At 43.2% G+C, this 27272-nt stretch overlaps 2 protein-coding genes and 1 long non-coding RNA gene across 3 annotated transcripts in view; 1 reads left to right on the top strand and 2 right to left on the bottom strand.

Annotated features, from left to right (window-relative positions):
* SAMD7 (sterile alpha motif domain containing 7) overlaps window positions 1-9536 on the bottom strand; it is a 59634-nt gene extending 50098 nt beyond the window's left edge. Inside the window, exon 1 of the mRNA XM_033211671.1 lies at window positions 9132-9536. The gene's annotated coding sequence lies outside the window, so the exon portion shown is untranslated. The remainder of the gene's footprint in view (window positions 1-9131) is intronic.
* A 3975-nt stretch (window positions 9537-13511) lies between these two features.
* On the bottom strand, window positions 13512-26713 carry LOC117083704. Its single transcript, XR_004437179.1, has 3 exons — window positions 26556-26713; window positions 21817-21877; window positions 13512-13824 (listed from the first exon to the last, which is right to left on the bottom strand). It is a non-coding gene; the product is annotated as an uncharacterized LOC117083704 (long non-coding RNA).
* The window catches only part of LRRC31 (leucine rich repeat containing 31), a 32540-nt gene continuing 27080 nt past the window's right edge, over window positions 21813-27272 (top strand). Inside the window, exon 1 of the mRNA XM_033211668.1 lies at window positions 21813-22112. Coding sequence (XP_033067559.1) covers window positions 21938-22112 — 175 coding nt within the window. The 5' untranslated portion in view covers window positions 21813-21937. The remainder of the gene's footprint in view (window positions 22113-27272) is intronic.

The raw sequence follows: 27272 nt of genomic DNA, 5'->3' as shown, positions 1-27272 counted from the left end.
CTCCTGCATGAAATATTTAATTGAGAGCACTAAATGCTATAGAATTTCCCTTTCAACACTGGAAATCCTGCATAAGACAATCATGAAGGTCATTAAGGTTGCCTTTCCCTTTTTCTTGACTTTTCCTCAGAGGCGAGACTGCAGCAGTGATTCATGGGTCCCTTCAAGCTAGTTTTGTTACTGGACTCCACTACAGCATTTGGAATTCTTGATTCTGAGAAGCATTTTCTCTAGTGTGTGCTTTAGAAATACAAAGGAGGATGGCTGTTGGACATAAGCCTTTAGAAAAATCTATGAATAATTCCAGACGTATACGAAGGGAGACAGAATGGAACAGTAACCCTAAATATATAAATTATGTAGCTACAACCATCAGAAAACTGTGCCCACTCTTGTTTCACCTATACCTTCTAAGACTACAGAAGGTACACCTTTCACCTTCCCCACACTGGAGTATACAGAAGTCAGTGCCAGCTATGGTAATTATTTCATCCACAAATACTTTAGTGTTTCTAAAAGAGAAAGACATAAAAAAATTACCATAAAATTATAACCTAAAACTTTTAACAATGTTTAATATTACCTGTTATCTGTAATCCCAGTACTTTGGGAGGCGAGGCAGGTGGATCACCTGAGATCAGGAGTTCAAGATCCAGCCTGGCCTACGTGGTGAAACTCCATCTCTACTAAAAATACAAAAATCAGCTGGGTGTGGTGGCACACGCCTGTAATCTCAGCCACTCAGGAGGCTGAGGCATGAGAATTGCTTGAACCCGGGAGGCAGAGGTTACCGTGAGCCAAGACTGCGCCACTGCACTTCAGCCTGGGGGACAGAAACTCGGTCTCAAAAAATAATAATTACCTGTTATCCAGTGTTCAAACTTCCCTGATTGCCACATAATTTTTTAAAAATTTGTTTTGAATGAGAATCCAAAAAAGGTCCACAAGTTGCATTTGGCTTATGTGTCTTGAGTTTCTTTTAAGCTATAGGTTTTCTTCTCGCTGCTCTGGTCTTGAAGTATATTGCTTAATAAACAGGTTATCTTTCCAGTTGAGTCTGCCACAGTCTGGTTTGGCTTATCCTACTCCATGGTGTTCCGCAGGCCTCTGTATTTCCTAACACTTGCTTATTAGATTTAGATGCTTGATCTGATTCAGGTTTGAGTTTTTGGCAGAACAGTCTCACGGGTGGTGTTGGATCTTCCATCAGGACGCATGTCATCTTCGGTTATTTCTCTTCCTGTGATGTTAGTGGCTACTGAAAGTCATACCTGTATCTTATTGGAGATTTGCCAAATGATGATATTCTATTATTCTTTGTGTATGTTTGTGTGTGGAGAGGGAGTGAGGGAGAGGGAATGAAATTTCCCTCATTAAATATTTGGTAACCTAGGGTACAGCTCACACTAGAAAGTCAGGTTCAGTGCTTCTTTTCAGAATAATTAATTGGCTTATTAACATCCTTTAAAGATGACCAAGGTGTTTATTTTTAAAATACTATGAATGTATCAATTTTAAATTTATTTAATATGCTTCAATCCATTGTATTAATGTTCAAATTATCCTATCTTTGGCTACCTGCAGCTGTTTCACATTGGTTCTTGTGGCTCAGAAATAAGCTTTTTAATTGCTTCTGGGAAAAGGGCATAGAAACCTTTTCTAGAACTTTTGCTCATAGAACAGTGGTATCCATACTTTTCTGATTGGGAACTCTCTTCAGAAAATATTTTTATACATGAATTCCTTTACATATTTATAAGCTTTATGTATTTATGCACATGAACTGTGATTAAATATGCTATGTATGTGATAAAACACCCCCAAATAGAAATTTTAAATGATGAAATAAACAATGTTTTAGAAATGGTAGCCACGTAGGAGATCACTGGATACAGCTCTCTCAACCAACACAAGACAGCGGGGATAGAAACTCAGCAATGGAAGAGGGCACCCCCTTGCCTGCCCCTGCAACTTTGCCTGGTGAGGAGCCAGGCATCATAGAAGGATCCGGTCTTTTGACCTCTAGCACTGGGGCCTGGAGCACTCAGCCTGGTTTCCTGCCAAGTTTGGCATGAGCACAGCAGAGATTCCTAAAGTGTCCTGGCCCCAGACCAGGTCCTTTCAACATCCAACAATCTGGTGAGCAGGCCCAAGTCGGGTAATGATCATTCAGGAGAGGAGGCACACAGGCTGACCTCATAGGTGGGGAAACAGAATCATATATGTCTTCTCTCTGAGAAGGAAACACCTGAAGTTACAAAAGTGCAGCTTTTTAAAGAAGGGAGTCAGCTTTAATTTAGAATAATAAGGCAAATTTCTGAAAGTGCTTTTTCATCTATGTTAATAAACTAAGCTAAAGGATAAACATGTGTATGACTTAGGGACTAAAGGACCTGAGTGATCTGGTTGAGACAGACTCTCAAAGACTCAAGTAAAGATTTTGCTTCATCACAAGTGGCAGATATCCTCTGTTGTGTTTCTATGACTTTCAGTTTAAAACATGAGGAAAATTGTCAAATTGTTCTGATAATCCATTTAAATTGCAAAGTTTTGTTCTTGCCAGTAACTCTGAAATATGTTTCAAAAATTATGAAACATCAGAAAGGCTGGTGTGAGATGTAATGGTGATTTATGCAAGAAACCTGTCATTATCTCTCTAATGTACGCAAACATAAAAATCAACTCTGATGTTTCCAACAAAAAAGTCTTTTGTTCTTGAAAACAAAAAAACAGCATTTGGTTTTCCAACTGGTGATCACAATTCCCTGCTTCTCTTTTCTAAATGTTTAAAAAGCAAATTTGAATAAAACAAAAATTTCTCTTCTGGCAATTTCTAAGTTTAAATATGCAAACTTTCATCATTTGAATTTGCAATTGTATTAAAGAAAGTTAAGAGCTGGAGGAAACTTAGAGTGGATAATCTTTAAGAGAAAATAGAAAAGTCTAAATGGTTCATCATCTGAAATTTTACCCTCAGGGAGTCTTTTACTTAATCAAGCATTGTTGACCCTGTAAGAATGCAAATAGGCCTGGGAAGCAGAATATCTTGTTGATGATATTTTGTGTGAATCAGTAGTGTCTTCCCCCTGATTGGAAGGACACAGGCAGCGACACTTTGCAACTTTTGGGTGACAGCCTCTTCAACTGATGGGAAATCATCTCAACTACTGATTTTCTTTCTATGCTAGCATTTAAGCCCTGTTTTTGTGATGCCAAGTACCTTTTACTAAGTACAAAATTTGAGCCAGGGGCTGTGTCATGTGCCAATAGTCACAGCTACTCAGGATGCTGAAGTTGGAGGATCCCTTGAGCCCAGGAGTTCAAGTCCAGCCTAGGCAACATACCAAGACTCTGCCTGTCTCTAAAAAAATAATAATAAATAAATAAAAATGGACACATTTTAGGATCTATATTAGAGATCTATTCCAAAAGTTTAGTTCTCAAAATTGGAAACAAAAGGCCCAAGCTGAAACCTAAAGCCCCTTTATGTTATCACAGTCATCCTCACCTGAAAGGAAGGCCGAACAGATCTTCAATCATGTGACACTGATCCACTACTGCTACTGTTTCAGGTATACAATACCTTGGAATTCTAAATGATTGTTCTGCAAACACTCAGCATCACCAATGTATCCAAGAAAGGAGACATAGGAATTACATTATTACAGAAAATCCCCCAATTCATTGGATTTCTAACTGGATGGGGTTCTTAGAAGCTCCCGTGTTGTTAACAGCGCCATGCTCCCTCTGTTATACAAACAAGTAAAAATGGTTCCAAACTATAAAATACTTGTAGGGAGTCCAGCAAGAATTTACCTTTCCTGTGATGACTGCTTCTGTGATTTTTTTTCGAATATAAAGTATCAAACATTTTAAAAAGAGGTTTTTGTGCGTGTACTTCTCCTCTGCTCATCAGAATGTGCCGGGTTTTCCCCTTGGCTGATCCAATCCCATGTATTTTCACCACAAAAAGCAACTTGCTGTGGAAAGTTGGCACAGTACTAGGATTTCAGTCTCTTGGGAGCAAGCTTACCAGTTAATAAATACATTTTATTGAGCATTTGCTTTATGCCCAGTACTGTGTTAAGTAAAACAGGGAACTCTAAGACTTACAAGTACGCAGGTGGTCATTTCATTCAAAGAACTTCTGATGTGGTAGAGAAAGATGAGTTCCACGAAAAAGGACACAACAATCAAACGTCAGTTGGACCATGTGGATCTGGATGAGTGTCTGGGGATACTTTGGAAAGAAGACGGATTTGTGCTGGCTTTTTAAAATTTGTATTTTATGTTTTGAGTATATAATATATTCACATGGTTCCAAATTCCAAGATCTTCCTTCCTTTCTGTCCTTCAACTCCAACTTCTGTCCTCACAGGCAATCAGTGTTACTGCTTTCTTGTATATTTTTAGAGATATTTTATGCATATATAAATAAATGTGAATACATATAACCTACCCCTTTAGAGTTACAAATGGTAGTTATTCTGTGTCTTTAAACATAGGAAAGAAATTAGCGACCTCTCCGAGACTTATTTTATAACGTCTTCCCATTAATGAAGACAACGACCCTATTTTCAAATACCATTGCCTTAGGAGTTAGGATTTCTACATATGAACATTGATAGACATACCTTTTTTTTTCTTTTTTTTTTTTGAGAAAGGGTCCCACTCTGTCACCTAGGCTGCAGTGCAGTGGCGCAAAAAAAAGGTATGTCTATCAATATCTACTACATTAGAAATTAAAACAAATTTTAAAAATATCAACTCATAATAAATCCATTACATGTTGACATTTTTTTTTTTTTTTGAGACAGAGTCTCACTCTGTTGCCCAGGATGGAGTGCAGTGGCATGATCTCAGCTCACTGCAAGCTCTGCCTCCCGGGTTCATGCCATTCTTCTGCCTCAGCCTCCCGAGTAGCTGGGACTACAGGTACCCACCACCACACTCAGCTAATTTTTTTGTATTTTTAGTAGAGATGGGGTTTCACCATATTAGCCAGGATGGTCTCGATCTCCTGATCCTCCCACCTCAGCCTCCCAAAGTGCTGGGATTACAGGTGTGAGCCACTGCGCCCAGCCATAAGTAGCATTTTTTTTAAATAAAAAATAACTATTTAAAAAATTAGTGAGAGGGCCAGGCACGTGGCTCAAACCTGTAATCCCAGCACTTTGGAAGGCTGAGGCAGGTGGATCACGAGGTCAGAGATCAAGATCATCCTGGCCAACATAGTGAAACCCTGCCTCTACTAAAAACACAAAAATTAGCTGGGTATGGTGGCGCATGCCTGTAGTCCCAGCTACTCCAGAGGCTAAAGCAGAATCACTTGAACCTGGGAGGCAGAGGTTGCAGTGAGCCGAGACTGTGCCATTGCACTCCAGCCTGGCGACAGTGAGACTCCATCTCAAAAAAAAAAAAAAAATCAAAATAAAATAAAATAAAATAAAACGGATATGTGCCAAAGATGATAAGGATCATTTGTATATTTAATTGATATTTGTCCCCAAGCCTCAAAGAATGTATGAATACTAGATGTTAAAAATCTTTATTACGACACAGACTGCTCTGAAAACCAACCTACTAGATGACACTTAGAATTGCCCTAGCAATAAATGAAACAGTCCCCTGTGGACACATTTCTTGAATGGCAACACAGTTTCCACTGTTTTCCTGGATGAAAACAGTCATTAAGAGCCCTTTCAGGGCAGAACATGGTTTTCCCTCATGCCCAAGTTACTGGATTAATTTAATCGAATTAAGTAGCAGAAACTCACTACTGTGCATAAATGATACTGCTGCTAGCCAGAATTTGGGAGTGACTGCATTGCTAGAAAAGTTCTAGCTTCATTTAATGTACAAACTATATAAAACCTAGTTAAGAAACAAAAACGTCAGTTGGTTTTTGTTTGTTTGTTTGCTTTTTTGAGACAGACTCTTGCTCTGTCACCCAGGCTGGAGTGCAGTGGCATAATCTCAGCTCATTGCAAGCTCTGTCGCCCGGGTTCACACCACTCTCCTGCCTCAGCCTCCCTAGTAGCTGGGACTACAGGTGCCCGCCACCACACTTGGCTAACTTTTTGTATTTTTAGTAGAGATGGGGTTTCACTGCGTTAGCAGGATGGTCTTGATCTCCTGACCTCGTGATCCACCCGCCTTGGCCTCCAAAAGTCAGCAGGCTTTGATTGTGCATTGGCTCTTGAGATTAACTGCATGTTTTCCTAGTGAGAAAAAATAAAATAAAATATATTGAAAGCCAGAGTAAAATCTCTCCTTGCCCACACTCCACGAGTTATTTTTAATTCCTTCTGTTTCCACTCAATCACGGTTAATTTCATCCCATTAGTTTAGTGCAGAAGTCATGTGACTAATAGGTATAGAACTAGAATTAATCTTTTTTCCATCAATAATTAACCCTGAAACAAAGGGGTAAATGCTTTAATGAAGAAAGTAAAAGGAAAAAAAAGTTTAAACAGTTTTCTTTGGGGAGATATGTCTTAATTTGGGCTTGAAGACTTGCAGGTGATTTGGGGACAGGGAAGAATGAAACAGAAAGAGGAAGAGCCAGTCCCGGATATGTGTCAGAGAGGTAGTTACTCCTAATGGGCAGTGGTGGTTCACTTTCTCTGGGGGTCCCATGAGGAAATATGTAAAAAGCTCTCAAAAGCCGCTCCTGGTGGCTCACACCTGTAATCCCAGCACTTTGGGAGGCCGAGGCAGGCGGATCACGAGGTCAAGAAATGGAGACCACCCTGGTCAACATGGTGAAACCCCGTCTCTACTAAAAATGCAAAAATTAGCTGGGCATTGTGTGCACACAGAGGAAAGGCCATGTGAAGATACAGCGAGAAGGCAGTCGCTGCAAGCTGAGGAGAGAAGCCTTACCTGAAACAAACCCCACCTTGGTCAACAGGCCTTTGATTTTCAGTATTTTATGAGTCCTGATCACACAAATAGCAAGTCATTGCTTGAGGAAATCCATGCTCAAATTTGCCCTTATAATACCACTTAACTAGCAATTAACTGCACAATTATGGAGAATGTGAGTCCAAGATCTTACATTTTCCACAACTGTGATGAATACATTTGTTGTTTAAGCCACCCAGTCAGCCATATTTTGTTACAGCAGCCTGAGCCAGCTAACATACTACCTAAATGAGTTCTGAAAACCGCTCAGGCCTTATCCACATTGATTCTATTCCCCTGTCAGAGAGACATCTCCTCTTCTACAGATGGCCAAGGAATTCCAAATCCTCCACTTTAGGGAGACCTGAACAAAGGTTTTGTTCACATCCAGGTGCCGCTTCAAGGCATGATTCTGCCTTTTAAAATTAATCTCCCTGAGGCAGAAACAATTGGCAGAAATGATTACCCTTTCTTGACTCCATAATCTACCCTGGGACCAATTCAATGACCTGGGAGCTCCTTCTCAGGTCTTTACTAACCTGTTAAGGAGAAGACTACGTGGAATATATCTCACAGGAATTTCACAATTGTTTAATTTGTTTTAATATATTATCTTTCTGGGATAGATATTGGTGAACTTGTGTAATTTTCATAGACAAGAGTTATAATTTTCAAATCTCACGTTTTCCACAAGAGGAAAAATAGTTAGGTAGGAAGTGTTATGGGGCGAATTTGAGCATGGATTTCCTCAAGCAACAACTTGCTATTTGTGGGATCCTCAATATCTATGGGCTGTATGCCTTAATATCTTCTTATATAACATGGAATAATACAGTGCAATGATTAAATGAGATGGTGTATGTCAGCTGCTCATTATAATGTCTGGTATATACAAATGTTGGATTTTTATATCATCATCATATTCCTCATAACCACCATCACAACTATTAGGTAGCTGGCATTTGCTCTAATATTCCCAATCATTAGGGTTATTTATTTATTTATTTATTTTTTGGAGATAGAATCGTGCTCTGTCACCCAGGCTGGAATGCCGTGGCACCATCTCGGCTCACTGCAACCTTCGCCTCCTGGGTTCAAGCAATTCTCCTGCTTCAGCCTCCCAAGTAGCTGAGATTACAGGTGCCTGCCACCACACTCAGCTAATTTTTTTTTGTATTTTTAGTCGAGATGGGGGTCTGCCCATGTTGGCCACGCTGGTCTCAAACTCCTGACTTCAAGTGATCTGCCTGCCTTGCCCTCTCAAAGTGCTGGGATTACAGGTGTGAGTCACCACACTTCACCAGGGCTATTTGAATGCCCATGAGAAGTTCTAGAAATAAGTGCCAGCCGGGCAGGAATAATGGTTTCTCTTTGCTATGGGGCCCTCTCCCTTTTGCACTTCAAGTCCTCTCTGAGGTCCCAAGGTAATACAGGGCAAAGACCAGTCTTCGGTGCAGAATCTTAAGTGCAGCCAATGCCATAGCTTCAGTCCTTCCTGGCCGTGTCCACAACCCTTAACAGTTAGTCCCCTCTAGTCCTCATGCAGCCGTGCATTTTCTTTTTTACACAGTGAGTTATTATAGAAGATAGAATAAGCAGCCTGCCTGTGTGGTATTCAACTCCCATTTCGGAGATGTTCATCCTCAGTTGCCTCTTCTATTGAACTTGTCTCCTTATCGGCAGATTGTAACAAAGAGAGCACATTCGAGTTTTAAAAACCTCCATACACGTCCGGGTGCGGTGGCTCACGCCTGTAACCCCACCACTTTGGCAGGCCGAGGCAAGCAGATCATGAGGTCAGGAGACCATCCTGGCCAACATGGTAAAACCCTGTCTCTACTAAAACTACACAAACTAGCTGGGCGTGGTGGCGCAGCTGGTGTAATCCCAGCTACTGAGGAGGCTGAGGCCAGAGAATAGTTTGAACCAGGGAGTTGAGAAGTTGCAGTCAGCCAAGATCACGCCATTGCACTCCAGCCTGGCAATAGAGGAAGATTGTCTTAAAAAAAAAAAAAAGAAAAAAAAGAAAAGAAAAAGCCTTGATAAGGGGTTTTGATGCTCACAACATTTTCCTCACCTGGATATAACTTCCTATATGCCCTATGCCAAACATCAGGACTCACAAAATCCCGAAAATCAAAGACCTAGCTAAATACATCCTTATTACAAATGCTGCCCAAGGTAGAGGAAAGGCAGAGGAAATCAGAGTTTTAAGGGTACTGTACCTTTTAACTGTAGTCACAGAAAAAGATACCAGCCCAGAGAACTCTGAAGTCTGTGTCCGGAATTGGTGAGTTCTTGGTCTCGCTGACTTCAAGAATGAAGCCATGGATCCTCGCCGTGAGTGTTACAGTTCTTAAAGATGATGTGTCTGGAGTTTCTTCCTCCTGGTGGGTTGGTGGTCTCGCTGACTTCAGGAGTGAAGCTACAGACCTTGGCAGTGAGTGTTACAGTTCATAAAAGTGGCACGTCCGGAGTTGTTCGTCCCTCCCTGTGGGTTCGTGGTCTCACTGGCTTTAAGAGTAAAGCTGCAGACCTTCGCGGGGCCGTGTGGACCCAAAAAGTGAGCAGCAGCAAGATTTATTGTGAAGACTGAAAGAACAAAGCTCCAACTTGCAGGAAAATGACACAACTCCGTTGCTGCTGGGAGAGCAGGCAGCCTGCTTTTATTCCCTTATCTGACCACACCCACATCCTGCTAATTGGTCCATTTTACAGAGAGCTGATTGATCCGTTTTGACAGGGAGCTGATTGGTGCGTTTATAAACCTTTAGCTAGACACAGAGTGCTGATTGGTGTGTTTACAATCCTTTAGCTAGACATAAAGGTTTTCCAAGTCCCCACCCGTCCCAGAAGTCCAGCCAGCTTAACCTCTCCTTAGCACTCCCTGGGGCACTTTGCGGCATCTAGCCTGAGGGAGCTCATCCCAGACCAAGAGAAAAAGAGAGAAAGAGAGAGAGAACCGCCATCGTGGCGAACGACCCGGCCAAGAGGGAACGGCAGTCCACGCACGGGATCCAGCCCCTGATCAAGGCGCCGGCTGCCCCCAATGTGGGGCCCTCCGAGTCCGCGCACTCCGGGAACCCCCGCTGGCCCGCGCACATCCCCAGTTCCCGCCCGCGCCTCTCCCTCCACGCCTCCCTGCGAGCAGAGGGAGTCGGCTCCTCCCTCGGCGAGCCCCGGAGGGGGGCCCCCATAGCGCAGCGGTGAGATGAAGAGCTCCTCGAGTGCGGCCAGAGTGGACACTGAGGCCGAGGAGGCGCCGAGAGCGAGCGAGGGCTGCTAGCACGTTGTCACTTCTCATATCTATCCTCCTCTGGCCTTTAAGCAAGATTCAACATAGCTTATTCCTATTGCATTACTAGCTGCCTTTTAAACCTTCTCACAACAGTCTAGAACAGCTGCATTATACAGGAGCTCAGTGAGACGAGTAATATTTGTATAAGAATGTATATGAATATTACACAGTGCTGGGTTCCAACAGAGCTCATCTGTGATGAAGAAGTCACCCTTTTAAGAGTTTCTAATGTTCCCAAAGCAAGGAACAGAAAAACGGAAAGGCACATGCTTTAATCAAATGCTAAAGAGGTGGAGAAATACATGCTTCACAGTGGTTTTATTTTTGATAGGGAAAAATACGATAGTGATAGGGAAAAAATACGATAGGAAGATAAGGAGAGTGTCACTAGGTTAGCATAGGATTTTGAAGAGCTAAAGTGAAAGAAGACCTTCCAAAGTGGGGATCCCACTTGTCAACCTTGATTCCTCTGATATGTGGTGTGATGAACACAATAAATTATACACTGAATTTCAAGCCTCTTCTAGCAGGTTTTCCCTACTGCAGAGACTACAAAGTTAAAATGACTTTTCCCAGCCTCACTTGAAGCTAGGTTCAGGAAGTGATTTAGATTCTCCTGATCCTTCACATTTATGCAAGCCTTGAATTTGCAACTGAGGTACATAGGGTGACAGACAGGTCACATGACATCCAATTTCCTGATGTCTGTGACTTTGAGCCAGCAGCTGTGACACTACTTCTAGTTTCAACAGGCAGTATCCTCACTATGAAAGGGCCGCAGCTTTCTGGGTAGCACAGTTATGTGGGGTGGCTTTGGGAGTACTTCCTGGAAACACAACTTAGAATCCATTTCTCCATGATTCCATAGCTATTTAATACACGCGGCAATTCTCTTTTACTAAGCTAGCCAGTGATTCCTGGTCTCTGCCAAAGATTGCTGCCAATACCGTGGTGTTATGGGATATTTGGGGTATTGATTTTCTGGCCAGAAACCTCTGTGGCTGGTGGCACCTTGGCCTGAGTTCTTGTCCTGCTTCCAGGAAGAATGAGATATGCAGACAAGTGAAGGGTGAAGAAGATGAAGAGGAGTTTTATTTAGTGTTGGAGACCCACAGTGGGTAGCTCCTCTCTGTAGGCAGGTCATCCTGTTGAATGTTTGGCTCTCAGCAGAGAGGAGGCACTGGAGAAGGTGGCTCCTCTTGGCAGGCCGGTCATCTCTGCAGCTCTCAGCAGAGAGGGTAACTCCTTTCTGCAGCTGGTTGTTGTGTCTGTCTCTCTGCCCTCTTCACCTTCTGGCCGTCCTCTGCCCTGCTCTGGCTGAGCCTAGGGCTTTTACAGACCTCGGAGGGGAGGAAGTGCATGCTAATTGGTCCAGGGGCAGCCATGGGTGGGTCTGGAAGAGGCACTCCAAGTCTCCACTCTAATCCACAGGACTGGCAGCCCAAGCCCCCAGCCTTCAGGCCCTCCCTGGCCTGAACATGGGGCCTTACCAGGGACCTGCCCCCTTCTGCCCAGGAATCAATCTGCCTCCCACTGCCATTCATGGCCCCAACCCCACTCTGAGATCAGAGTACGTGCTGGGACCACAGAGGCACCAGGCAGTGGGAGTCTGGTGCCTGCAGGCTGCAAAGATGCCCAGGTCCTGCACCTGGGAGGGTGGCTGCTCCTGCGAACTTGGAAGGAGTAGGGTTCCTGCTTGTCCCTGGCTCCTGCCTGCTCTGTGGAGCAGGAGGCCTAGCTCTGTAGCCGCAGGTCGGGCAGTTGCTGCAGCACCTGGGCAGGCAGATCCTGCCTACTCCTAGCCCCTCCAAGAGCACAGGGAGGCTCAGATACACAACTGCAGTTTGGGTGGCTGTAGCCCCACTCAGGAGGGCAGGGCTCCCACCAGCTCCATGGAGTGTGCAGTCCCAGCCATGCTTCCCTGCTGTAGCCAGCATCACTGGGATGGCAGAAGGTCCTGGTTGCTACAGGAGGAATGGGATAGACCCCTTGCTGACTTCATCGCAAGGGTACGTGCTCAACTTCTCAATTTGCTTAACGCTTTCCCAACTGGGCAGAGCTCTGTGCCACTCCACAAGGGCTGCTAGGATAAAGGAAAATATAACAGGAGGGTGGTAAGTGACCCTTCATTGTTTGTTTCAAGAATACCCAAGTCAGTTTTGGAATAAAAGATTGAACTCTTTAATTCTTAAAGATTGAACTCTTTAATGAACTGTTCCCCCACTTTCTCTTGTCCAGCCACACTGGCCTTTTCTTTTTCAGATTCACTGTACCCCTCCCTGACGCAGAACCTCAGCCTAGACTAGTCTTTAACTGACCCCTCCTGTTTTCTTAAATCGACCTTCCCATTGAACCTCAGACCTCGGGATGCCTGTATTATGTGCTCGCTGGACAAGTTCTACTGTCTTCATAACATGAATCACAGCCAGAATTAAATAACGACTCATATTTAAGTTGAAAATAGATGTCTGTCCTGCCAGGCAGGAACGTCCATGAGGTCAGAGACCTTGCCTTGCACACTAGTATATCCCCAGTGTCTAACAATGCTTCACACATGGTTGGTGCTCAGTAAGTATACTGAGTGAATGCACTCCGTCTCCCTGCTCCAACGTTGCGGCATCTCTAACTGAACATCTGCCCCCATGATTGCTGCAGCAAGGGAAGACAGCTGCAAAAATTGGGCACTGACTCTTAAATGCTTCTGCCTAGGAGTGTCACACCTCAATTCCACATTTTGATGGCCAAACATCTTGATGGCCAAAGCAAGTCACAAGGCCACCTAAATTCAAAAAGATAATCCAGAGAGAGGAGGAGAATGGCAGGTACTGGTGTGTAACGGTAATGTCTATCGCAGCCTCCTACCCAAGAAACTGACCTAAACATTAAGGTTGGGATAGGACGAAGGGTTGATTGTTCTGTAACTGGTGACTTGAGTTTTACCTCCTAAAATAAGTGCATTGCATTCTTTGCTCTAAGGAATATTTTTTCCATTTCACTCTCACTGTCATATTGTCATGTTCTTTACTGGCTAATGTGCATTCTTTTTTTTCTTTTCTTTTTTTTTTTTTTTTTTTGAGACAGAGTTGTGCTCTTGTTACCAGGCTGGAGTGCGATGGTGCAATCTCGGCTCACTGTAACCTCCACCTCCCAGGTTCAAGCAATTCTCCTGCCTCAGCCTCCCGAGTAGCTGGGATTACTGGTGTGTGCCACCATGCCCAGCTAATTTTGTATTTTTAGTAGAGATGGGGTTTCACCATATTGGTCAGGCTGGTTTCAAACTCCCGCCCACCTGGGCCTCCCAAAGTGCTGGGATTACAGGCGTGAGCCACCGCACCTGGCCGAATGTGCATTCTTATTTTGGCAGTCCTAAGCTCAGGGCTTTACCAGAAATGCCCCTGTGACAATGAACTTTAGGTCAATAACAGAATCTGCTTACCTGGGCAGGCTCTTCGAGTATTCATTTCCTTCACAGGACAAGCAGATTTAGTCCCCTTGTTACATGTGAACCATGGATGTTCTGCTGTTGCTCTCCCTCATTTGCCTTGAAATACAGTTGCTCTTGGAGCTTTGCAGAAAGGGCCTGCCTCAGCATCAGTCACACATTTATGAACATCTGTGACCTATAATGACAGTACCGGGTATTAATAGGTGCAAAGAAATACACCTCATGGCTATTGTCCTTAAGGAACTAACTGCCCAGTTGAGGAAACAAGATGTTAATACCTTAAACATTACTTAAATTCATGGCCATATATGTTTAAATACAGGTCAGTCAATACAAGAATTTCAGAGGTGAGAAAGCTCCACACAGCCAGTTACATAGTCAAAGTCTATGGAGATGTGGGAGGTGAGCTGGCTTGGGGGTGGTAGGACTCAGGTTTTGGAGGCTGGATGGCCCTCCCGAGCCTGGGCTTCTTCCGGGAGAGCCCGGGCTTCTTCTGGGAGAGCCTGGGAGAAGATCAGGGAGGAACAAGAGCACAACACAGACAGTGGAGCGAGAGCACCTACCATCAGCAGCTGGGTGGGGGATGCCGTAGAGCAGCAGGGTAGAAATGCTGAGAGCAGAGCACTTCACCCAACAGTGGCCTTCCCTTTGTCTTTGTCAGGTTATCTCAGTTCTGACCTCAGGTTTTCCCCAGCTCATGATGTAACCAGGCAGCTTAAATTCAAAATGCATTTTAAAACTTTTTTTTGTTTTTTTGAGACAAAGTCTTGCTCTGTTGCCAGGGTGGAGTGCAGTGGCGCAATCTTGGCTCACTATAACCTCCGCCTCCCAGGTTCAAGCCTCCCCAGTTTAAGCAATTCTCCTGCCTCAGCCTCCTGAGTAGCTGGAATTACAGGTAGGTACCACCATGCCCAGCTAATTTTTGTATTTTTAGTAGAGACAGGGTTTTGCCATGTTGGCCAGGCTGGTCTCAAACTCTTGACCTCAAGGGATCCACCCACCTCGGCCTCCCAAAGTGCTGGGATTACAGGTGTGAACCACCGCACCCAGCCTGTATTTTGTTTTTAATTCCACAGGTATTTCAAAAAATCTCTGAGGAGGCTTAGAAGCTGCAGCTATGGCACCAGGAAGCAAGAATCATGCAGAATCCATTCTGAAGACATGGCCTTGGCTATGGCAATTATATTAGGCTTCGAAGGCAGCAGGGGCCAAAGTTCTAGCAGAGAGCCCAGCCTGCCACATCAATGGGGTTAATCGTGCAGAATGTGGTGTCTGCACTCAGTGGTAACAAGGAGAAAATAGAGAATAGAATTATTTTTGTCTCCTTTTGCCCAGTTTTGATTAAAAAGAAATAACTAAGACAAAACATCCATAAAGATGATGTGCTATGAAAGGCTTGAGTTGAAGCAAATTTCTGGGAGTGCTAGGTAACTGTTTTCTTATTCTAGTTCATATTAAGAGAAAACTTTCAGCTTCCCTAAATGCTTTTAATGTATTTAAGCACCTTCAATGTAATTTGTAATTTCTAGACTTGAAATAATTTGCTTGAATTTAGGATTTTTTTTTTTTAGGAAATTGTTAATTCACAAAATGCCTGTTATCCTTTACTTAAGTTGTAAATGACATAGCTAGTACATATTTTCCATGTTTTCATTTTTCTCCAGAAGGTTGTAAAAAGCAAGAACAGCTTTTAGTTCTTTGAGATTGACATTGTGATTTCTCATCTCCTTTTCCCAAAAGACTTAATAAGAAAAAAAAAATTAATTTAAATTGTTTCTGTCAGATTCAGAAAACTGTAAACATAGTAAGTAAGAGTTTTGTTCAGGAAACGCATCTCTTTTACCTTTTGTCTGCTGTGTACCTCTGAATTTCCAAATAACATGCTTATCCTGTTATTTCAGGTTTAGGTATTACCTGTTGTCTTCTTTGTAGGGGAAATGAGGATTTATTTCTGCTACATGTTTGCAAATTTCCCCCTCCCTCAGCATTCCAATGTGGTTATTCCTGAGTTTTAACATATAGTGCTTATATTATTATGGCTATGTAAAAGTTGTTCACAGCTTAACCACAAAATATACCAAAAATGTATAAGTTCACTCATTCAATGTGTACAATTCAATGACTTTAAATATATTCAGAGTTGTGCAGCCATCACCACAATCAATTTTAGGACAATTCCACATTTCTGTGTCTGGCTTCTTTTGCTTAGCATATTTTCAAGGTTTATTCATATTTAGTCATGTATCAATACTTCATTACTTTTTTATGCCTGAATAATATTATTACTGGATCTTTGGAGTGTCTGTTTTCCTCCTGGAAACTCTGTGGCTGGTAGCACCTTTGCCTGAGTTCCGTGGCTGGTAGCACCTTTGCCTGAGTTCAGGAAGAATGAGGTACATAGACAAATGAAGGGTGAAGAAGATGAAGAGGAGCTTTATTTAGTGTTAGAACAGCTCAGAGGAGACACACAGTGGGTAGCTCCCCTCTGTAGGCAGGCAGGTCATCCCCTCAGTGTTCAGCACTCAGAAGAGAGGAGGCCCCAGAGAGAGTAGTTGCTCTCTGCAGGCAGGTCATTTGGTGGTCTCTGCAGATCTCTGAAGTTCTCAGCAGAGAAGGTGGTTCCTCTCTCCAGCTGGTTGTTCCCTCATCTACTCAACTCTGGCTGAGCCCAGGACTTTTATGGGCCTCAGAGGGGTTATTGTTGGAGGATTAGGTAGATTCCAAACCGCACCAACAACTGGGCATGGTGGCTCATACCTGTAATCCCAGCACTTTGGGAGGCCAAGGTGAGTGGATCACTTGAGGTCAGGAGTTCAAGACCAGCCTGGCCAACATGGTGAAATTCCGTCTCTACTAAAAACACAAAAATTAGCCATGTGTGGTGGCAGATGCCTGTAATCCCAGCTACTTGTGAGGCTGAGGCAGGAGAATCACTTGAACCCAGGAGGCAGAGGCTGCAGTGAGCCAGGATCGCACCACTGCACTCCAGCCTAGGCAACAGAGCTAGACTCCATCTCAATAAATAAACAAATAAATAAATAAATAAACAAATACAACAGCAACAAAAACCCACTTCACCATCAACATTTTCATTTTGCCCAGAAACTGCTATCTAGAAGTTCTTCTGTTCTCTGAATGTTCTCTTGACTTGTGAACCATACGTCATCTCACAACACTCTAAGTATAATAGTGATTTGTAAAAGTCCCTTCTTCTCCCCACATTGTCTTTATTTTCTAAGTTTTGTTCTTCTTACTGTTTCTGCACCTCGTTTTTATGTCAGAATTTTTCCTCAAATATCCTGAGATCCTTGGTGCTCCATGCATATGTAGATTATGCATTATACTGGAATGTCTGTACATAAGTAGGGCCTGTCAATCAGTGGATTTCTTTGTAATGTGCTTGGGCAGGGACAGATTCATTTAGCTGAAGGACTTTCAACATTCATTATCTAGGTCTTTTCTCTGAGACTGGCCAGTTTCTTCAGATAGTTGTCATCCACTCTACCTCTGTTATGTGGCAAAGTGGGTAGTTACACTTGGTTGCCAGGGTGTTCTTGGAGGAACAGAAGAGGGAATAGGGAAGGGTTTCATGGCTCAGTTACAGACTTTACTTAAGCTCCTTTCAGATAAGGTACTAAAATATGACCAGTGTCTGAGTCTAGATCTTCTATGTTTCTATGTGTCGTGAAAATAGACATTCTTTTGCCAGATGGGGAAGGGGTAGCCTCCTGGCTGCCCGAAGTGAGAAATAGCATTTAACAATTTAACCTCTTACAAATGTTTCACGAATCATCCCGTGTGCAGCCCTACTCACCCCTTTCTTTCCTTCGGAGTTACCTTGTGCTGTCAATTACTGAGACTTTTGGGATTCTGACATTTAAAAAATTTGTTCTCCCAATCCATACAGGCACTTACCTTTAAAGTCATTTAAACTCATCCTCTTGCTCTCTAGTTTTCAAAGTTGTGTGACATCTATCTAGTTCTCCTTATCCTTGCAGATTTGTGATTTTTTTAAAAAAAAATCTCCTGTTGATTAAATGCGGTTTCAAGAGAAGTGGAGGTAAACACATATTTACCTCTGCCATTGTTTTAGTAGAACTTCCACATCATTCTTTTAATAAATTCCCTTTCTGCTTAAATTAACTAAAAATAGTAGAGTTAACTAAAGTACTACAAAGATATCTACAATAATGCCTTTTTAAGACAAGAGTTATGAATGAGGCTGAACTAAGCTCATCAGACGTAGAACTCAAGATACTGCATGCCACCGGAATGCCTTAGAACTGAGTGACTAAAGCTTTTTTTTTTTTTCCGATTACCTAGGATTTTTATTTTATGCTTATTAAAAATATATTTAGTAGTTAGGCATGGATTTTCTAAAATCATGTCACATTTGTGGATACATAAGAAGGAAGATAAAAGTAGAAATTGATTAATGTGTTCTTAAAACTTTACATTTAGAGTTCTAGGCCTCTAAATCACTTTTTTTTCTTTTTCTTTTTTTTGAGATGGAGTCTTACTCTGTAGCCCAAGCTGGAGTGCAGTGGTGCCATTTCGGCTCACTGCAACCTCTGCCTCCCGGGCTCAAGCAATTCTCATGCCTCAGTCTCACGAGTAGCTGGGACTACAGGTGCACACCGCCACGCCTGGCTAATTTTTTGTGTTTTAGTAGAGATGGGTTTCATCATGTTGCCCAGGGTGGTCTTGAACTCCTGAGCTCAGGATATCTGCCCGCCTCGGCCTCCCAAAGTGCTGGAATTACAGGCATAAGACACCGCACCCAGCCTGAATCACTTTTTAAAAATACACTTAGAAATGTTTTAATCGTGGTAAAAACTACAGAACACAAAATTCATCATCTTAACCATTTTTAAGTATACAGTTCAGTAGTGTTAAATATATTCACTTTGTTGTACAACAGATTCACAAAGACGAACTTTTTCAACTTGCAAAACTGGAACTCTATACCCATCAGACAACTCCCTACTTCCCCTTCCCCCAGCCCCTGGCAACCACAACTGTTACTGTTTCCATGAATTTGACTACTTTAGATACCACATAGAAGAGGTATCATACAGTATTTATCTTATTGTGACTGGCTTATTTCACTTGGCATAATGTCCTCAAGGTTCATTCATGTTGTAACGGGCAACAGAATTTCCTTTCCTTTTTAATGAAGTAAGTCTGTGGAGAAAGAAAAATGCATCTCCCTTTGACAAACAACACTGAAAATATGATTCACTCTGAAACATTACACCAAAAAATTAAAGACTGGCTGGGTGCGGTGGCTCACACCTGTAATTTCAGCACTTTGGGAGGCCGAGGTGGGCGGACCACCTGAGGTTAGGAGTTTGAGACCAGCCTGGCCAACATGGTGAAATCCCGTCTCTACCTAACATACAAAAATTAGCCGGGTGTGGTGGTGGATGCCTGTAATCCCAGCTATTTGGGAGGATGAGGCAGGAGAATCATTTGAACCCAGGAGGCAGAGGTTGCAGTGAGCCGAGATTGCGGCATTGAACTTCAGCCTGGGCGACCGCGAGACTCTGTCTAAAAAAAAAAAAAAAGAAAGAAAAGAAAAGAATTAAAAAAGACCTTTAAAAGCATTTCTCAAAAATGTTAAATTATACAAAACCCAAACCTAAGGATTGAAAAGAAAGATACTCCTTACTTTGTCAAAAGTAATAAATAAAAACAGCTTACATGCAAGAGAAATGACATGTCCAATATGTGTTACTCTTGGGGTTTCATGGCAAACAACCTTAACTATTAAGAATATAGTAAATATGGAAAGTATCTGCTCAATTAATATTGATGAGTTGAATTGAAATTTCAGTCATTTCTTTTTCCTAAGGGCCCTGAAGTGAATGCTTTTGACCCTGGGAGAAGGGACAAGCCTCTAGTTTTTAGCTGCTGTATTGTGGTGGTTGTGCTGTGATCTGCAAATTTTCCCAAATTCCTTTTCCAAGGATTGATTACCTTTATAAAGTCCAGGGCAGGGATAAGGAGGAAGCGGAAGGTTTATTGAAGCTGAGATTTTAAAGATTGACTTGGTATGGGAAGCCTGAGGGCTTACTAAAGTTTTTATATGAAGAGGAATGTCCCAGACATATTTTGAAGAAAATATTATTGTTTTAAATATGAGCATGGTAACCTAGTACTTAACTACTATATATGAAGAAATGTGCAGATGTTTTCCCCTTTTCCTTCAGAAGTCTTCCTTCCTCTGTCATGGTCCTTTCTTGTTGCCTTGTTAGCCTCCTGGTTACTTTCTACTCTCTTGTTCCTCTCCTCTCCTTTGCATCCTCTTCTGTTCCTTGGTTCCTGTGTTTCTTGGCTTCCTGGCTCCCCTGTTCCTTACTGTACTGACCTTCACAGAGAACTGACTGGGCCTCAGAAGCTGGGTGGGGTTTCACCTCGGTAAATTACCACATCCTGGCGCGCCCTCCAGCACTGTTTTCTTAGGACTTGGGGAGTTGGAGTCAGTGCATTTCGGGGGAGGATAAAAAAGTGAAACTATTACTGAGCTAGCTCCCCAGAGAATAGCCTTGTCTAAATCTCTAAATGGTGAAATTGTCTGAAAATGACCATGGAGGTAAATCTTGGGTGGGGGCCAGAAGAGCAGCAAACTGAGAAAGGCCTGGGGTGATGGTGGAATCAGGATGCGGCAGCCAGGGCTGCAGGTCATGTTTAGATATATGAGTTAGCACCCCTTTCCTTCTTCTTTTCCACCTAACCTACCGAGACTCTAGTCAGCTGTGCTGCTGTGCATGGGATAATTGTCTAGTTCCATTGCTGTCTGTTGCTGGGTAAACCAGGGCTGGGCCCTGCTCTAATATGAAAGGAAAATTTTAAAAGAAAAATGGAATGTCCAGTTGTGATTTCCAAAGCAGTGCTCCAAGTCATGGAACATTCCATCCCTCAGGAGTGGAGGCAGGCTCTGCAAGGTCCATTTTTAGGATTCCCTGGGTAAAATGTTTCTTGGACCATTCTGGAACATAATGTTGCAGGAAGAGCTGTTTTATTAGAGAGGAAACCATGAAAACTGTAATTTCAAGAATACCTCTGCTGGGCATGATGGTTCATACCTTTAAGCCCAGCACTTCGGGAGGTTGAGGTGGACGGATCACCTGAGGCCAGAAATTCAAGACCAGCCTGGCTAACGTGGTGAAAATCCATCTCTATGTCAAAACAAAACAAAACACCTCTGTGTATCCCTTTAGTTTAACTCCTTAGCCCTCCCATAAAATATAAGCAAATTTCGGGAGAGATAACAGATCGACCTTTACGAATCCTTTTTAGCTTCAGATCATACCAGACCTCACCCCTAACTTCCACACCCCCCAACCCACATCCCCACCTCCAATGCTAGGCTCTTCCAGCCCTTCCTGCCTGGGAGCTTTTGAGCTTGCTCTGTCTTCTGCCTGGGATGCTCTTCCCTCTCTTAAAAAGCTAACTCCCAGTCCTTCAAAACCCAGGCAATGTCACTCACTGTTCCAAGTCTGTTCTCCAAGGCATGCTTAGTTTACCTGTGGGTTCCCTGACTACCTCCCATCTCTTAGCTCTTGTCCCACTCAGTCAATGGCATACAGGTCCATCTTCCCGCCAGGTTAAGATGCCATCAAAGACAAGAACTGTCTCTTGTTCATCATTGAAACTTTTGCATTTAGAACATTAACTGGCCTACAGTAGATTCTTTAAAACTATTTATGGAATGAATGAATTCTTTACTGCCAACATGTTTCAGTGGGGTGGTGGTGCAGAGTTGGGGGTAGAGAAAATATGAAAATGCAAAGAGAAAAAGGAGCCTGCATGCAAAGGAAAGAGGTGGGGGTCACCTGAAGGCGGAGGTTCCTGAAGGCAAACTCCTCTGAGGACAGCTTTGCAAATGGCCAGTCCCTTTTAAAGGCATGCTAAGTCTTCAGATAACTCTAACTGACAGCTGTAATTTAAGATGTGTTACACACGAGATGTACTTGCCAAAGTCATGCTTGATGACTTATATCTCACACAATGAAATAGGGCAAAATTAAAAACTCAAATTGCTTTGGGTTTGTATTAGTTCCCGGATCCTGGGTTACATCATTCTTACTGTTATGTTAAACATTAACAGCAATAAAAAAACAGAAAAAGAAAGGTGGCGGGGCTGGGGGTTGGGGGCACTCACATAGGGGAGGATATTTTGATTGAACACAGGCTTGACAGAATCTATTTTCTTCTTAGAAATCCTAGAAAACAGAAAACAACAGGAAGATGTCTTATTGGGAAATACCCCCATCAACTTCACCATGAGTCAAACAAGGAAGAACAATTCCTCAGAAGGAGAAACTAAGCCCCAGACTTCATCTGTCAACAAATTTCTCAGGGGCTCCAAAGCTGAAAGCAGAAAAGAGAACAATGACCTTAAAACAACTGATTCACAACCCAGCAACTGGATACAGAAGACAGCCCCCTCAGAGACTGGTAAGCTGCTGGCTGCTGGTGTTTTGCTGTTGTATTTGTTTTGTTTTTACTTCCACATTTAAAACATTTTTATTTTTAATTTTTGTGGGTACATCATAGGTGTATATATTTATGGGGTATATGAGATGTTTCAATACAGGCATGTAATGCCTAATAATCACACTGTGGAGAATGGGATATCCATCCCCTCAAGCATTTATCCTTTGTGTTACAAACAATCCCATTATACTTTTAGTTTTATTTATATATTTATTTGGAGACAGAGTTTTGCTCTTGTCACCCAGCCTGGAGTGCAATGGCATGATCTCAGCTCATAGTAACCTCTGCCTCCCAGGTTCAAGCGATTCTCCTGCCTCAGCCTCCCAAGTAGCTGGAATTACAGGTGCACACCACCATGCCCAGTTAATTTTTGTATTTTTAGTAGAGATGGGGTTTCACTGCCTTGGACGGGCTGGTCTCGAATTCCTGACCTCTGGTGACCCTCCTGCCTTGGCCTCCCAAAGTGCTGGGATTACAGGTGTAAGCCACCATGCCAGGCCTCTTTTAGTTATTTTAAAATGTACAATAATTTAATTGCACATTTAAAAATAACTAAAAGAGCATTAACAGGTTGCTTGTAACACAAAGGATAAATATAGTCACCCTGTTGTGCTATCAAACAGTAGATCTTATATATTCTATATTCTATTTTTTTCTATACCCATTAACCACCCACACCTCCCCCACCAACAACACACACACCCTTCCCAGCCTCTGTATTTCTTCGTTTTTTAGAGTTTTCTTTTTTTTTTTTTTTTTTGAGACGGAGTCTCGCTCTGATGCCCCGGCTGGAGTGCAGTAGCCGGATCTCGGCTCACTGCAAGCTCTGCCTCCCGGGTTCCCGCCATTCTCCTGCCTCAGCCTCCCGAGTAGCTGGGAGTACAGGCGCCCGCCACCTCGCCTGGCTAGTTTTTTGTATTTTTTTAGTAGAGACGGGGTTTCACCGTGTTAGCCAGGATGGTCTCGATCTCCTGACCTCGTGATCCGCCCGTCTCGGCCTCCCAAAGTGCTGGGATTACAGGCTTGAGCCACCGCGCCCGGCCCGTTTTTTAGAGTTTTTTTCTAAGGTGATCTTATGGGTTAAACTAAAGACTTTAAGACTTTTGAGACTAAAGACTCAAACTATGAGTCTCTGTGCTAATCATTTATTATGTTACTTGAATGCTTTAAATGATTCATCATTTTACTTTTAAATTGTTAAAAGCAACATAACACTACAGAAAGGTTTAGGGAAAATACCAAACTTCCTTTCATTATAACACAAATGATCCTCTCTTTAAGATTCTTCTCAGTCTTTTTTTTTCATGTGCATGCATTTATGTTCTATCAGTCAGCAGGTAATCCCTGCGCTAAGTGTTAGAAATACAGCCATGAAAAGGACCAAATGCAGATATAACTTCAGGTGGTGATAAATGATATGAAGAAAAATAATGCAGGCTAAGGAGACAAAGAATGATGGGATGGGGTGCTATTTACATGGGGGTGGAAGAAAGAAGTCTTCGATTTGGAAGCATTTGAACAGCAATCTGAATAAAATCAGCTGTGTTGAATGAATGACTAAAGCCAGCCACTTAGGTATTTGTGGAAATAGCTTTCCAGGCAAAGGGACTACACATGCAAAGGCCCCAGCTAGCACCGAGCCTAGAGTGTTTGAGAGAGAGTCAGGAAGTCGGGGTGCTGAAGCAGGATGGGAGACATGGAGAGGAAGGGGTAGTGGAACACAAGTCAGAGAGGTCGCTGGGGCCAGATTGGCATCTTTTCCACAGCTGTAATAGCTTACAGATAACTTCCTGAGTTTATATGGAGCTGTGATCCTACTTCTGGAACATATTATTATATTGCTCAGTTCCCACTTTGCTACATGATGCTCACATGCATAATTTTCACGGTTGCATAATATTCCATTACATTCGTATGTCTTTATTTTTTTTTTTTGAGGCGGAGTCTTGCTTTGTTGCCCAGGCTGGAGTGCTGTGGCGTGATCTTGGCTCACTGCAAGCTCCACCTCCCGGGTTCACACCATTTTCCTGCCTCAGCCTCCCGAGTAGCTGGGACTACAGGCGCCTGCCACCACACCCAACTAATTTTTTTGTGTGTTTTTAGTAGAGACGGGGTTTCACCGTGTTAGCCAGGATGGTCTCGATCTCCTGACCTTGTGATCCGCCCACCTCAGCCTCCCAAAGTGCCGGGATTACAAGCGTGAGCCACTGCACCCGGCCACATTCATATGTCTTAATTACTCAGTGAGTTCCTTGTTTGTCCTTCAATGAGTATCTTTGGATTTCCTTCTTTCCCACTCCCTGTTTCACTATATTTCAGCTATTTTTAAAGTATAAATTTCTAGAACAGGGATTGCAAATTCCAGGGTTACGAAAATAAATATTGTCAAATCTCTCTCTAAAGTTACGTGTTATGTGCAATGTCATCAATATATTATCTATTAGATTAAAAGTATTTTAAAAACATTTTAAGCATATGCAAAAATAGAATAAAGAATCCCCATGGTCACCTACCTTTAGTAATTATCAGTTAGGCATAGTGGCTCATGCCTGTAATCCCAACACTTTGACAGGCTGAGGCGGGAGGATTGCTTAAGGCCAGTAGTTTAAGACCAGCCTGGGCAATATAGCAAGACTCCGTCTCAGCCGGGTGCGGTGGCTCACGCCTGTAATCCCAACACTTTGGGAGGCCGAGGCAGGCAGATCATGAGGTCAGGAGATCGAGACCATCCTGGCTAATATGGTAAAACCCAGTCTCTACTAAAAATATAAAAGAGTAGCCAGGTATGGTGGCAGGCGCCTGTAATCCCAGCTACTCGGGAGGCTGAGGCAGGAGAATCCCTTGAACCTGGGAGGCGGAGGTTGCAGTGAGCTGAGATCACGCCACTGCACCACTGTACTCCAGTCTGGGTGACACAGTGAGACTCCGTCTCAAACAACAATGACAACAACAACAACAACAAACACTCCGTCTCTAGAAAATAGTTAAAAATTAGCTGGGCATGGTGGTGTGTGCCTGTGGTCCTAGCTACTCTGGAGGCTGAGGTGGGATGATTGCTTGAATCTTAGAGGTTGAAACTGTGGTGAACCATGATTGCACCACTGGACTCCAGGCTGGGTGACAGAGCAAGACCCTCAAAAAAACAAAAACAAAACCAAAAAAACCCTTGGCCGATTTTCTTTCTTTCTTTTCTTTCTTTCTCTCTCTCTCTCTCTCTCTCTCTCTCTCTCTCTCTCTCTCTTTCTTTCTTTTCTTTCTTCTTTCTTTTTTGAGACAGAGTTTCGCACCATCACCCAGGCTGGAGTGCAGCAGTGTGATCTCGGCTCACTGCAACCTCTGCCTCCCGGGTTCAAGTGATTCTTCTGCCTTAGCCTCCCAAGTAGCTGAAACTACAGGCGTGAGCCACCATGCCCAGCTAATATTTTTGTATTTTTAGTAGAGATGGGATTTCACCTTGTGGGCCAGGCTGATCTCAAATTCCTGACCTCAGGTGGTCTGCCTGCCTCGGCCTCCCAAAGTACTGGGATTACAGGCCTGGCCAGGAGCCACCATGCCTAGCCAATTTTATATCATTTATACCTACCCTCCCTTCCATCAGATTGTTTGCCATCAAATGCCAAAAAAATACAGTTTTAGCAGCAAGTTGATTAAATGTATTTTAAGTATGTTTTTATATATAGGAAATTAAAGTCTCTTTAAAAGAAGACATCTCTATCAGAAAATTGTTCATTTTTGTTCTAGAGTGTGATTTAGAGCATCAGGAATGAGGTTAATGAATAAATGTAATCGTGATTAAATTAACAGTGCAAAACCAAGCCAGGGTCATCCCTGCTATGCAACACTGACCACCCAAGCTGCTTAGTTCTTCATTTCTATTTCTCCCAAAATTCAATGGCTCCTGGAGTCATGTTAATTCTGTCCCCAAATAGCTCTCCCACCTGGTTCTTCCTGCCCATTGCTGCTGCCTAGCTCTCATTGTCTCTTGCCTGGACTACAGCAATAGCTTCCTAACTGGTTTTTCTGCTTCTAGTCTTGCTCTCTTGCCAATCTGTCCTCCACACTGCCACAGTGCTCTTTCTAAACCACAGATATGGTGGTGTCTCTCGCCTGCTTAAAATCCTTCACTGAGTTTCTCTCATCTATATTCCCAAGCATGGCCTTCAAGATATTGGTGATCAGTTGGATACTGGATATCTCTTCATGACCTTTGCCTTCTCCCACCTCCCACCACAGCGCCGCCCTCATCCTCTGCGTGTGGCACTCTGATTTACTTATAATTCCCTGGACTGGCCACATTCTTCTCCTCCCCAGCAAGTGGTTCTTTGTGGCTAGAAAGATGTTCCCTCGTGTCACCATCCTCCCCTGCAGCCCTCCCTGACATATCCCTCTCTCATGTCCACCCACCTGGATGACTCCCACTCTTCCTTTAAGGTGCAATCCAGGTACCAGTTTCTCTTGGAAACTTCCCGAGACCCACTTCCTCGACCTGGAATCCCCAGACTTGGGGTACTTATTGTCAGTGAAGTGTGCAACCACACACCCCTGCGTGCCTCTGCTTCTCATCTATATGGTAATGGTGGCTTTCTTGCTGTCTCTCTCATGAAACAGTCAGCTCTTTGAAAACAGGAACTTGTTATCTTGGTTCCTGGTACAGTACCACCCATGTTAACAATGTGTAATAACGTCTTATGAATGTCGAGTGTTTTGGTTGACAAACCTTGACAGATTTCAGCGGAAAGGAACTTAGTGAGAGCACGAAGGACCAAGAGCTTCGTTCGGAGCTAACACAGCTAGGAAAAGGCCTCAATCTCCACAGAGCCGCTCCTGTGTGGTTACTAATGCGCCCCCCATGGGTGCCTCCCACCCCACTCCAGCCTGGCTGCAGCAGCCCTGATTCACCTGTTCTACACAGTGAGCTGTGACATAAGGTATCCTGTGAAGAGAAGGTTTCATATATTTTTTTCTTTTTCTTTTTCTTTTTTTTTGAGACAGAGCCTTACTCTGTCACCCAGGCTGGAGTACAGTGGCGCAATCTCAGCTCACTGCAACCTCCACCTCCCGGGTTCAAGAGATTCTTGTGCCTCAGCCTCCCTACTAGCTGGGACTACAGGCTCCTGCCAC

The sequence above is a fragment of the Trachypithecus francoisi genome, unplaced genomic scaffold (genome assembly GCF_009764315.1).
Source record: "Trachypithecus francoisi isolate TF-2019V2 unplaced genomic scaffold, Tfra_2.0 Lachesis_group0, whole genome shotgun sequence".
Classification (NCBI taxonomy): domain Eukaryota; kingdom Metazoa; phylum Chordata; class Mammalia; order Primates; family Cercopithecidae; genus Trachypithecus; species Trachypithecus francoisi.
This window is presented reverse-complemented; position numbering and strand designations above follow the sequence as displayed.